Source organism: Budorcas taxicolor, chromosome 10 (assembly GCF_023091745.1).
Source record: "Budorcas taxicolor isolate Tak-1 chromosome 10, Takin1.1, whole genome shotgun sequence".
NCBI classification, from domain to species: Eukaryota; Metazoa; Chordata; class Mammalia; order Artiodactyla; family Bovidae; genus Budorcas; species Budorcas taxicolor.
In genome coordinates this window covers 32,626,967-32,639,359 of record NC_068919.1, presented here as the reverse complement: position 1 = coordinate 32,639,359, position 12,393 = coordinate 32,626,967, and the positions used below count along the sequence as shown (strand labels likewise).

The following is a 12,393-nucleotide window of genomic DNA, read 5'->3' as shown; positions in this document are numbered from 1 at the left end:
AATAGAGTGAAAAGTTGCTCTGTAGAGTAGTTAGAGAGTTGTGTCCTGTCATTGGAAGGGTACAGGTAGGGCCTGTTACCTGTGATGCCTTTAGGGGAGGGGGTCGTGCATCAGTTAGAAGGTTGAGGTGGAAGGTAGCTAGAGTCATTTCCACCCTGAGATGCTTGGATCCCATGAAGCGTGGCTGCTGCCAGCACTGAATCGAAGGATGGAAACCCCGTTTTTGGCTCACAGAGAGATGTCTCTAGAAGCCACATGGCTTTCCTGTTTGTTCTGTGGAGCAGATGGACCACAGGTCGGGTGGGTCTTTGACTAGCAGCGCACATTGCTCCTCAGGTCGCGTGATGGAGTACGTAAGGTTGACATTTTATGTCCCACTGAGGTTAACCTTTTAGAGCAGGCTTCCTCTGAAGTAGAAGGAGAAGCAGATGGAAATGAGAAAATATGCACATTTTATTATGCATTGCACATTTCACTTATTAGAATTTTTAGTATGACATCCTGTGTTTTTCAAAAGCCTAAGGCTGCAAACAAAATTAAATTATTCACTGAAATATTTAAATCAGCTTACAGCAGTTATACCAAACTATCAAAATAAAATCCAGAAGACTGGGAGGTGATCCCCTGGATCACCCACTTTGAGATCTGCCTTTCAGAGGGAGGCTCTTCCCCTCAAGAAGGAAGAAGCGCTGCTCTCTGAGATGAGGACAGGAGGCGAGTGCCTCCTTGATGCAGTCATACAGATGTTGAAGGTCGCATCAGGGAGAGGCAGCGGTGGGAACGAGGGCAAATGCACACACCAGGATGTTCTCCTGTGGAAAAGGGGGCACAGAGGAGCGGGGTGTCGGCTGAGATGCCGAGACGCACCTTCCCTCCTCTGTCTCTGCCTCCCTTTGCTGGATGAGTCACTCCCTCCCGGCCTTACCATTTGCCAGCCCGCCCTCCCACAGAACATGTGAGGATTAACACATGCCCGAAGTGTGGGGGGCGGGGGCATCACAGAACCCTGGGGAAGAGGAGAGTGCAAGGTACAAGTGGAGAGTGACTATGACTGTGAGTCTTAGGCACAGCACCCTTCTTATTTTAAAGGCAACTTGAATGATCAGAGTCCATCCACCAAGGCATATAGGAGAGTTTTTCAGAAATCGTCAGATGCAAAAAGCTGTCCTTTCAAATGTGCATTAATTGGTTCCAATCCAATATGCCAGTGGTATCTCTTAGTCTTGTAGCCCTCAGGACTGGAAGAGATCATAAAGCTTATCTACTTTAGCCGTTTCCACTTTTTCATACTTGAATTCCCTGTTCTGACAAATGGCTGTGCAGTGTCATGGAGAGCTGGGGATCTGGAATCAAACCAACCAGCAGCCAGATCCTAGCTCCTCCACCCGTTGTCCCTTTGACCCAGACAGAACAAAGGAACTCATCTCTCTGTGTGTTGATTTTCTCAGCTATAAATTATAAGCAGGACCGACAACATTAGATGTGTTGTGTGAATTAGAAGTAAAATTGTTAAAGTACTTAGCAGAGTCCCTTGTATTGAGTAGGACTTCAGGTCTCAGACAGTAAAGCGTCTGCCTGTAATGCAGGAGACCCAGGATCGATCTCTGGGTCAGGAAGATCCCCTGGAGAAGGAAATAGCAACTCACTCCAGTATTCTTGCCTGGAGAATTCCAGGAACAGAGAAGCCTGGCTGGCTACAGTGCATCCAGTCCATGGTGTCGCAAAGAGCTGGACATAAGTGAGTGACTAACACTTTTACTTTCATTTCAGTAAATAGCAGCTGCTAAGCCAGATACAGTGATGTGGTTAAATGTCCTGGCCCACCTCGTCTTGAATGCATCTGTGAGGGGACTGGCTCCACTGTTGGGCAGGCTTCAGGGTTAGAACTTTTCCACCCTGTGTTATGCCCAGTTCTCTTTCCTGTCACTTTTTCCTATTCATCCTCTCTGGTTCCACAGTTTGTGGCCCTACAGAAGAAGTCTAAACCACCTACACATAGCATTACAAATATTTGAAGATAACGTTAATATCGCTCCTGAATCTTCTCCATAATAAACCTATTTGGGTCCCTGAATCTTTCTATATCTTTCTATATGTTTTGATCTGACTCAGGACACGTCTAAGCCCCTTTCCCTAATACGTGAGAGTCCTTGGAAAGATGCTTGCCAACCACAAAGAACAGTTGAGAGAACCGGTTTTAGATTCTGTCCATACTGAGTGCATCTGCGATTGTGTCCATGACTCCTGTGAACATTCTGATGCACGCCCTACAAATACGTTTCAGACCTTCCCACTTTGTGCCATGATGTATGGGGATAGGAGCACTCCTGCTTCTGTGAGGAGAGGTGCATTATAACAGCTATGTTGTCAGATGCCAAATTGAACACTTACATCCCATAATTGTGGCAGAGTGGATTGTTGTCCCCTCCTCCAGCTTTTTGCCTTCTCCATGTCAGTGATCTTGTCCATGTGACTTTGAGGTTCCTGCCCTTTGCCTGGAGGTTCATCAGTGACTTTCTTTGACCAGCAGAATAAAGGGGAAGTGACAGCATGCCCGCTCCAAGGGTAGGATAGAGGCCTTGGACAGTTCCAGTTACCCTACAGCACCCTGCCGTCACCATGAAAACATACCATGGCTAGCCCACTGGTCCAGGGAAGCTGGGGCATGTAGGGGAGGAGCCCCAGCAAAGCCCAGCCAATATCAGCCGGCCCCCAGCCAACTTACAGACACTTGAGAAAATAAAAGATCATTGTTTTCCATCACTGAATTTTGGGATGTTTTGTTTTACAGAATTTTTGTGGCAGGAGATATATATTACGGAAATTATGTGGGCTAGAAAACAGAGAGTTAGCCGTACTAACCCTCTCTCACCAGAGGGTAAGTTTAGAACAAGTAATGAAAGATTTACAAAACTGTAACAGGCTAGATAAATACTTCTTAAAAATGATTTATCAAATTATAACTTTGTTAATTGTAACTTTATAAGCTGTGGCCAAGAAGAAAATAAGTGTGTATATTATATATCATTGGGCATTCCCAGGTGGTTCAGTGGTAAAGAATTCTGCCTGCTAAGCAGGAGAAGCAGGTTAGATCTCTGGGTTGGGTGTATTCCCTGGAGAAGGAAATGGCAACCCACTCCAGTATTCTTGCCTGGGAAATCCCATGGACAGAGGAGCCTGGCGGACTACAGTCCTTGGGGTTGCAAAAGAGCTGAACACAACTTAGCAACTGAATAACAACAACAATTAAGTATCATTAATGAAATAGCTAATGAAAAAAGCAAACACAATATCCAAAGCAACATGAAAAGTTAAGGGGTCTCCTGTTTGGTATAGTTCACTCATTTACTCTGTAAGTAACTGCATGTATCTGTACTGTTCTGGACCCTAGAGATATGGTTATGAAAAAAACAGTCAAGGTCAGATCTCATGAAGCTTGTATTCTAGTGGAGACTCAGAAAATGAAAATTAAACACATAAAAAAGATAACTTCAGATCATTGGTAAGTGCTATGAAGAAACTCAGGCAGGGTCCCGGCTACAGAGGTAGATTAAGGGTCACCATTCTGAGGATGTGATGTTGAAGAAACTCGGGCAAGGTCATGGGCACAGAGGTAGATTAAGGGTCACCATTCTGAGGATGTGACGTTGAAGAAACTCGGGCAGGGTCACAGGCACAGAGGTAGATTAAGGGTCACCATTCTGAGGATGTGACGTTGAAACTGAGACGTGAATGACGTGAATGGTCCAAGGGAAGAAAGGCCACATTGAAGGAAAGAACACATGCAAAGTAGGAATAAGCTTGGCACGTTGGAAGTATAGACAGGAGTACGGAGAAGAGTAATATGGTATGAAATGAAACGGAAGACTGAAAGGAACCAGAATGGGGAGAGCTCTGTGGCCTGCAGTCGGGAGTCGGTGCTTTATTGCAAGGGTAATGGGCTCCATTGAAGCATACTAAGTACATGACCTGATTTGTGGGTTTTAGGAGCTCACTCCTGGCTGCTTTGTGGAAAACAGATGGTGGGTAGGTGGATAACAGTGAAAACAGGGAGGTCAAGTAGGTCTCCATGGTGATGATCACAACTAGAATGGTGGCAAGCATGCGGGAACACGGAGAGGTTTGAGACCTGTTTTGAAAGTAGAATCAAGGCTCACTAATGGATTGGATATGAGGGAAAATGAGAAATAAAGGGTGACCCCTAGGTTTTCTGTTTGGATAAGTGAAAGGATGGTTGTGCTGCCATTTCTTGAGATGAGGAAGAATGGAGGAGAAGTGAACTGGGGAAGGGAGAGGTCAAGAATTTTGCTTGGATGAGCTGAGTCTGAAATTAGACATCTATATGGATTCACCAAGTAAGGCTGAAGATGTCTGTTGGGCAGTCACAAGCATATCAGTGGTATTTTATCCCAAAGGACTATAGATGAATTTCCCTGCCTAGAAGAAATAAATTAATTTTGTAAATTTAAAACTTAAGTTTTAATTTTTAAAAATTGTTAGAAAAGGAAAAGAAGTGGGAGGAGTAAGCCACAGCATGGTGACATTTAAGAGCTCAGCAAAGGAACAGGAGACAGAACAAGAGGCACAGAGAGAAGCTGAGAGAGTGTGATGCTGAGGAAGCCAAGAGGAGAGAGTGTTCAGGAAGGAGGACAGAGCTGTCAGCTTGGCTTGGGTTGGATTGAATGCAACTTGAGTCATGGAGTAAGATGAGGACAGAGGAATGAACTCTTAGATATAGCAATATGGACCTGATCAGTGACCCTGAAAATAAAAGATTTAGTAGGATAATGGAAGTAGAAGTCAAAAATGGAATGGTTGAAAGGGGGTGGGAGATGAGAAATAGATGACAGTGAAGTTTTACTGAAAGGGGGAGCAAAATTGAGAGATGGCTAGAGTGGACAAGGGTTTCAGGTTTTGCTTTATTTCATTTTGTTTCAAATAGGAGGTTCTGGTGCATATTTAAATGCCAATGGAAGTAAACCAGGAGAGAGAAAAGTTGATATTGGAGAGAGAAAGTGGACAAAGATGGTGTCACTGTCCTTAAGAAAAAGATCCTCAGAGCTCAGTGGAGGCATTGGCTTCTGAAGTGCTTTCCATGGTAACAGAGGAAGGCGAGAAGTAAGAGTAACAGAATGCAGGTGAACTGGTGGATGTGGTGAGGAGAAGGGGAGTGATCTCGTCAGGGTTCCTTATGTTTTCACAAGTAGTTAATGAACTATGTAGTCATTGTAGTCAATGAACTATGACTTTAGATCACCATTTGAAGATGAGCCCAGACTTCTGAATTCTGAGCCCAGATGGACTGTGTCCTTCATTTACAATTTGGTGCACTTAGAAAGTGACAACCCCTTTTGTATAATGTGCTTTAAAGAGCAAAAAATGATTTAAAAAAAACACAATTCATGTATATTCTTTCATTTGATATTTTCCACTGAATCATTAAAGTTCCCAAGAGGGAACAGAATTCACACAGTTTAAGTGAAGACACTTTAATGAAGGGGCACTACTTACAGAGAGTGGAGTGGAGATACTGGACCCAGATACCCAGAGACTGTCGACAGCCAAAGGGTGCTTCCATCCTTAGGACTAAAGTCAAGGGAGAGGAATAGTTTTAGATCCCAGTGAGAGCTGGAGCCCTGAAAGAGGGGCCAAACAGTATTTATCATTTATCGAAGAGACCTGTAGCAGCTGTCAGAAAAGTGGTACCAAAGCAGAGAAGGAAGGAGAGAAATGTCCTGACTTCCCTCTCCTCCCATCTCTTGCTGATGCTTCCCAATGGCTGAACCCAACTATAGATTAACTGGCAAGGGAACTGGCGATGCAATCCATGGTGGAGGACAGAGAATAGATGTCTGTGAACAACCAGCCCCTAACACTTCCTCCCACAAGTGTCAAAAGATTTTGAAAACCACTCTAGGGGGAATCTTTATACCCAGTGCCAGTGTATGGAAAAAATCTTGTTGTCTGATACCAGTGGGATTTGGAAGCCCAATTAAGAAGCTACCCATGCTCTTTGATACAAATCATCATAGGTACTTGTAAACCCACCCATAATCTCCCAAAGTCACATTTGCCCATAGTCTTCCTCCTTTATGCCCATCCAGAGACGCGTTGCCCGTGAAATTAGGGAGACTTGCAATTTAGGTCCCCTCTCTGGCACGAGCCCTTCCAAGATCATGGGCCAGCCCTAGAAATGCATTCATATGGTCATATGTTTTTGTGCAGTTTACAAAAGCAAGGCATGTTAACTGTGGTCTAATAAGACTATAACTCGTTTCACTGGGATCCTAGAAGGAACTTCTCCCTCCCCCCACCACATGCCCTTTGGGAGCCACAAACCTGGATCTGCTTCTGCTTTCAGCAGACTCGTGTACCTGTGCAAATGGTACCGCTTCCCCACGATCCTGCCGCCTTCTGGCGGGGTGATTAGTGAGCATCAAAACAGGCATTTGGGGAAGGGGAGTATGCAGCAGGAGGATAAGAAAAGCAAAGAAGCGAGGGGTGTGCCGAGCCGGAGGCCACGGAGGAGGCGCTATGCCGGCAGAGCCTGCTCTCTGCTCTCCCCCACGACTGATGAGAGCTGGCAGGTGTCCCGTCGGGTAACTAATTCCTCAGATGCTGCTTTTTGTGTTTTCAGATGCAGACGGAAACCTGTGTCGAAGTAACCACCTGTTGCAAGTCATGCTGACCATGCACCGAATTCTCATTTCCTCTGCTGAACTGCTCCAAAAAGTTATCACTCTATATCCTTTAGCTCAGTGCCTGGCAGCAATCTGCAAATAGGATCGATTCAGAAGCATCTTGAAATTTGAATGATGCTTTCATTTTGGTCGGTTTGGCATGACCCTGAGTGGTGTGTCCTTTCAGGGAATGGCATGCGTGTCTGGGGATATGTGTTGTGTGTGCATATGTGTCTTCTGCTGGACAAGGCAGTGTTACTGATGCTGATTTTTCTGGGAAGAGGTCAAAGAGATTAACATGCAGACACGGTCTTCTTCGTTTGCTCTTGCTAGTGAAAAATACTTTTCCCGAAGATTAATCCAAATTCATATTCATCACATGCAAATTGACACGGGTGCTGCATTCTGGCTTTCCTGTCTAATTCTTCAACCTTCCCAGGTTTTGAAGAGAGTTTCCTGACACCAGGGCAGCTGGTGCCTTTCTGCTTTAGACTGAGGCACTGGCTGTGCCAAGCAAACCCTGCTGGATTCTGACCTTCTTTGGGCTGTAAATTGAGTGAGGTGGGCAAAACGACTGCTTTCTCTCTTTCTGATGCCTGATGACACTGTGGGCTATAGGTGGGGTGAGACTGTTTAGCACCTTGAAGCCCAGGTCCTGGGCACTGAGTCATGCTGTAGAGCTCTTCTAATTCTTTACCGCTCTCCCCAGCCCTCCCTTTTCATCTCATGGCACTCAGCAATAGCATAAAAGCCATCAGGACTGAATCCATTCCCTAAGCCTGCTTATAAACCTCTCAGAGAAGCCGTTTTCAGTGGCATTTCAGTGGCCTTTGGAGGAGTCCACGTAATGAGAGGTACAGGTAATAAATGGATGTCTAATCTACAGAGCGTTCTAAAACCATACTAGAACTCCATGTAGCAGCAGTTCTCAATAGTGTCAGTAATTAAATACTCAAAGAAAAAACTGTTCTCCAAGGACTAATTTGTGGCCCTCACTGTGGACCCAGAGTCCTCCTCCCTGCTATCCTCCCTTCCACTTTTGCAGAATCTTTCTCTATAGTTTATCTCCCCTCTTTCCTGTCTTTTTAAATCCTGCATCTTCAGTGGCACCTGCCCCTCAGTCTAAAACTCATTCACATCTCCCTAACCTAAAAATAAACTCTCAACCCTGCCTCCCCTTCACTCCATTGTTAGGGTTAGAAATGTGATGCACAAACTTCTTAAAATAGTCCACGCTCACTATCTCCCATCTCTCAACTCCCACTTACTCCTTCACCCGACTGTGGCCTCCACCCCTGTACTCAGACTTTCCTCTGATGTCACCAGTGACCTCCTGGTTGTCAAGCCCAGTAGTTTATTTTCCATCCTCGTTTATAGCGACCTCCCGGTAGAGACATTGTTGACAGCACCCCACCTCTCCAAACTCCTTCCAGGGCTCTGGACTGCACCTTCCTGGGTCTCCCTTCTCCTGGGACACCCGCCTCCAGCTCTCCATCCAGCCTTTTCTTTGAGAACCCCTTCAAAATGAGATAGCATTCTGGTTTTCTTCGCTCTATCCTTTCCCTGGGTGATTTATCACCAAGATTTCCACCACCATTCCTCTGATGACCTTCAAGTCCATATTTCTCTAACTCAAACCATTTTTTAAAAAAATGTTGGGACCCTTTTGTCCTATAGACACTTCAGTCTTAATATACTCAAAACTTAACTTGCCACCTCCACTACTACTACCCCATTAGTTCTGCTTTGACACCTGTATTTTCATTTTCAATTTCAGTCCATGATGTCGTTGCCCCTCTGATGGCCTGAAGCAGCAACATCAAAGCCCTTATGATCCTCTCTGCCTTTCACTTCCCACGGAGCCAGTCACCCAATCCCAGGGTTCCTGCTTCAGAAATGACTCTGAGCTCTTTTCTCCTCTCAATTCCCATGCCTCCGCCTTCCTTTGGGCCCCAAGTCTCTCTCCTCGGCCTCTGTCCCATGCGGGGCTGCTCATCTGCACAGCCACCTCCTCCTTTATTATCCAGCCCTGCAGTTACTTTCCTAAGAAGCAAATGAGACCTTGCTTCAGAGCCTCTGCAGATAGAGGGGGATGGTAGACCCTCAGCTTACCCTGTGTGCCCTGCCTGCTCCGTCCTCAGCTCTCTCAGAAACCCTCTCTCCTCCATGCCAGACTTCTCAATACACCAGACTGGAGTGGGTCCTTTTTATTGATCATTAAAAAAGCTTGGATCGTTTCCTGTTGTTTCCTGTTTTTCCATGGTTGAGGGAGAAAAATTTAACAATGTGCTTTGCATAGTTTGGATGCCTGTAAGGTACAGTTGGAACTGTCCTGGTACTTTGTTGCCACAGCACTGCCTATGAAGATGTGGCGCCTGAAGCTCCCAGCGAACAATGACGGTTGCCCCCGCAGACGCCTGAGCCTCAGTCGTGGCCTGCACGTGCTGCTGCTTGCTTCATCTCCTCGAGTGAGAAGCAGCGCCTGCCTCGCTCAGGTGGCCCCACTGTGGCACGCTCTTTGTGACCCTGGGGGGCTCTGCCCTCCTGAGTGACGTTCTGGGTGCCCACAGGCTTGGCCTGCAGATGAAGACCCACGGGGTCCACAGACCCTGCTGCGCACAGTGTAGCCGGCACTGTGCACAGGGGAACAGGCATGTGAAGAGAGGGATGGGGAGCGACCAGGAAGAAGACAGACTCCACAGTAAGAGGCACCGTGTCGATTCATGTGTCCATCCAATCGTTTTGGAAGAAAAGTGGCTCTTTTTGTGTGCCTTCCTCATTCATAAGAAGTTAAAAATTTCAACTACTAGATCAGATAATAAAAATACAGACTCTGGAACACTTTTCTCTTGAATATGCCTTATGCTTGACTCTCTTTGCACTGAAGGGATGAGTAACACGTGTCATAAAGAAATATAAAATCATCTCATTCTCTTTCCTCCCTTTTGTGCCCAAAGAAAGGCAAGGATCGGAACCGTTCACTTCAGGACATTTACCTGGGCTTATTTTTTATACTGATTATCTTTATTGATGTGTGTATGTGTGTGTGGTTTTATGTTTTGTGTTTCTGTTTGGTTTTCATGCCCTTAAGGATCGATTTTATAAACAATAAGTCTATCAAAAGTTAGGTTTTTTAAGTTAAACTCCTTTTATGAAAAGTACAAATTTCACAGTCATAGTTTTTCTTTAGGGGTTCAAGTTTATCTTGCTAATCTTGTTCTTTCCATAGGTCTAGAGTGTCCCTCTAAGCACTTGTAAGGGACCTTTAAAAATGTTTGGTTAATTAAAATAATGCCAATTAATTAAATACTTACAATGGTTTTAAACTGCAACTTGGATTTTATTTTTTATTCCAGGTTTCTTTTTTTGAGATAAAGTTGACTTAAAGCACTATAAAAGTTTAAGGTTTAAAGCATGATTCGTAGTGAATATCTATCATCTCATATAGATACAAAATTGAAAATAGATGAAAGTTTTATTGTGATGATTACTTAAGAGTTTATCCTCTTAGCAACTTTCACATATACTATAGAGCATTGTTAATTAATCATGTTGTACATTACATCTCTAGTACTTATTTGTCTTATAACTGGAAGTTTGTACCTTTTGAGTGCCTTCCTACATTCCCCCCTTTTCCCACCGCCTACCTCTGGTAACCACAAATCTGATTTCTTTTTCTTTATTTGTTTTTGAAGTATCACTGACCTATGACGTTATGTTAGTTCGTGTCACCTAACAGTGATTTGATATGGCTCAGATGGTAAAGCACCCACCTGCAATGCAGGAGATGTGAGTTCGATTCCTGGGTCAGGAAGATCCCCTGGAGAAGAGAATGGCAACCTACTCCAGTATTCTTGCCTTGAGAATTCCATGGATGGAGGAGCCTTGCAGGCTATAGTCCCTGGAGTCTAAAAGAGTCGGATACAATGCAACACACACACACATACATTTCAAAATGATCACAATAAGTCTAGTTATGACATGTCATCATACAAAGATACTACGTAATTATTGACTGTATTCCCCATACAATGCGTTTCATATCCATGACTCATTTATTTTTACAAATGAAAGTTTGTAACTCTTAATCTCCTTCACTTGTTTCTTTCCTCCCCTCTGGCAAACACCTGTTTGTCCTCTGTACACATAACTCTGTTTTCATTATATTCATTTGTTTAGTGTTTTTAGATTCCATGTATAAATGAAGCACAGTATTTTTCTTTCTCTGACTGTTTTCACTTAGTGTGTACCCTCTGGGTCCATCCATGTTGTTGCAAATGGCAAAACTCTGTTCTTTTTTATGGCTGGGTAATATTCCATTGTGTGTTCGTGTACACCAAGTATTCTTTATCCATTCATCTCTTGATGAACACTTAGTTTACTTCCATACCTTCGCTATTGTAAATAATGCTTCATTGAACATAGGGCTCCATATATCTCTTCTCATTAATGTTTTTGTTCTCTTCAGGTAAATACCCAGGAGTTCTATTTTTAATTTTTTAAGGAACTTATTTACTGTTTTCCATAGTGGCTGCACCAGTTTATATTCTTACTAGCAGTGTCTCCACATCTTGACCAACACTTGTCATTTGTTGTCTTTTTTATAATAGCCATTCTAACAGGTATGAGTTGATCTCTTTGTGGTTTTGATTTGCATTTTCCTGATGATTAATGATGTTGAGCATCTTTTCATGTGCCTGTTGGCCATTTGTATGTCTTCTTAGAAAAATGTCTATTCAGATCCTCAGTTTTTTTTTTTTTTAATGTTGTATGAGTTATTTGTATAGTTTGGATATTAACCCTGTATTGGACATATTGTTTGCAAATATTTCCATCATTTAGTAGGTGGCCTTTTCTTTTTTGTTGATCATTCCCTTCATTTTGCAAAAGCTTTTTAGTTTGATATAATCCCACTTAACTTTTGCTTTTGTTTTCCTTGCCTGAGGAGACATATCCAAAGAGCATACTTCCTATGTTTTCCTCTATAGGTTCGATGGTTTTGGGCCTTTAGGTTCTTAATCAGTTTTGAATTTATTTTTGTGTATGGTGTGACTGCATAGTGCATTTTGATTCTTTTGCATGGAGCTGTCCAGTTTCCCCAGTAACATCTATTGAAGAGACTGTCTTTTCTCCATGGTATATTCCTGCCTCCTTTGTTTTAGATTAATTGACTGTAAGTTTCAAAGTTATTTTCTGGGTTCTCTCTTCTGTTCCATTGATCTACACGTTTGTTTTTAAACCAATACTATACCGTTTTGATGACTGTAGCTTTGTAGTTTGTCTGAAGTCAGGGAGCATGATAACTCCACCTGTGTTATTCTTTCTCAAGATTGTTTGGGCTGTTCAGGGTCTTTTGTGTTTCCATAGAAATTTTAGAATTATTTAATTCTGTGAAAAATGCCATTTGTATTTTGATAAGGATTATATCGAATCTGACTTGGGTAGTATGGTCGTCATAACAACATTCTTCTAATCCATGAACATAAGTATCCCTTTCCATCTGTTCTGTCATCTTCAATTTTTTTCATCCATGTCTTAAAGTTTTCTGAGTATGAGTCTTTTATCTCTATTTGATGTGATTGTAAATGATGTTGTTTTCTCAATTTCTCTTTCTGATAGTTCCTTGTTAGTATATAGAAATTCAACAGATTTCAATACATTAATTTTGTACCCTGCACGTTTACTGAATTTATTGATGAGCTTTAGTAGTTTT

At 43.2% G+C, this 12,393-nt stretch overlaps 1 protein-coding gene across 1 annotated transcript in view; it reads left to right on the top strand.

The window, feature by feature from the left end:
• Nucleotides 1-12,393, top strand: part of RASGRP1 (RAS guanyl releasing protein 1) — a 75,344-nt gene that overhangs the window by 36,013 nt on the left and 26,938 nt on the right. The window contains exon 3 of the mRNA XM_052646770.1: nucleotides 6,638-6,743. Coding sequence (XP_052502730.1) covers nucleotides 6,638-6,743 — 106 coding nt within the window. The remainder of the gene's footprint in view (nucleotides 1-6,637; nucleotides 6,744-12,393) is intronic.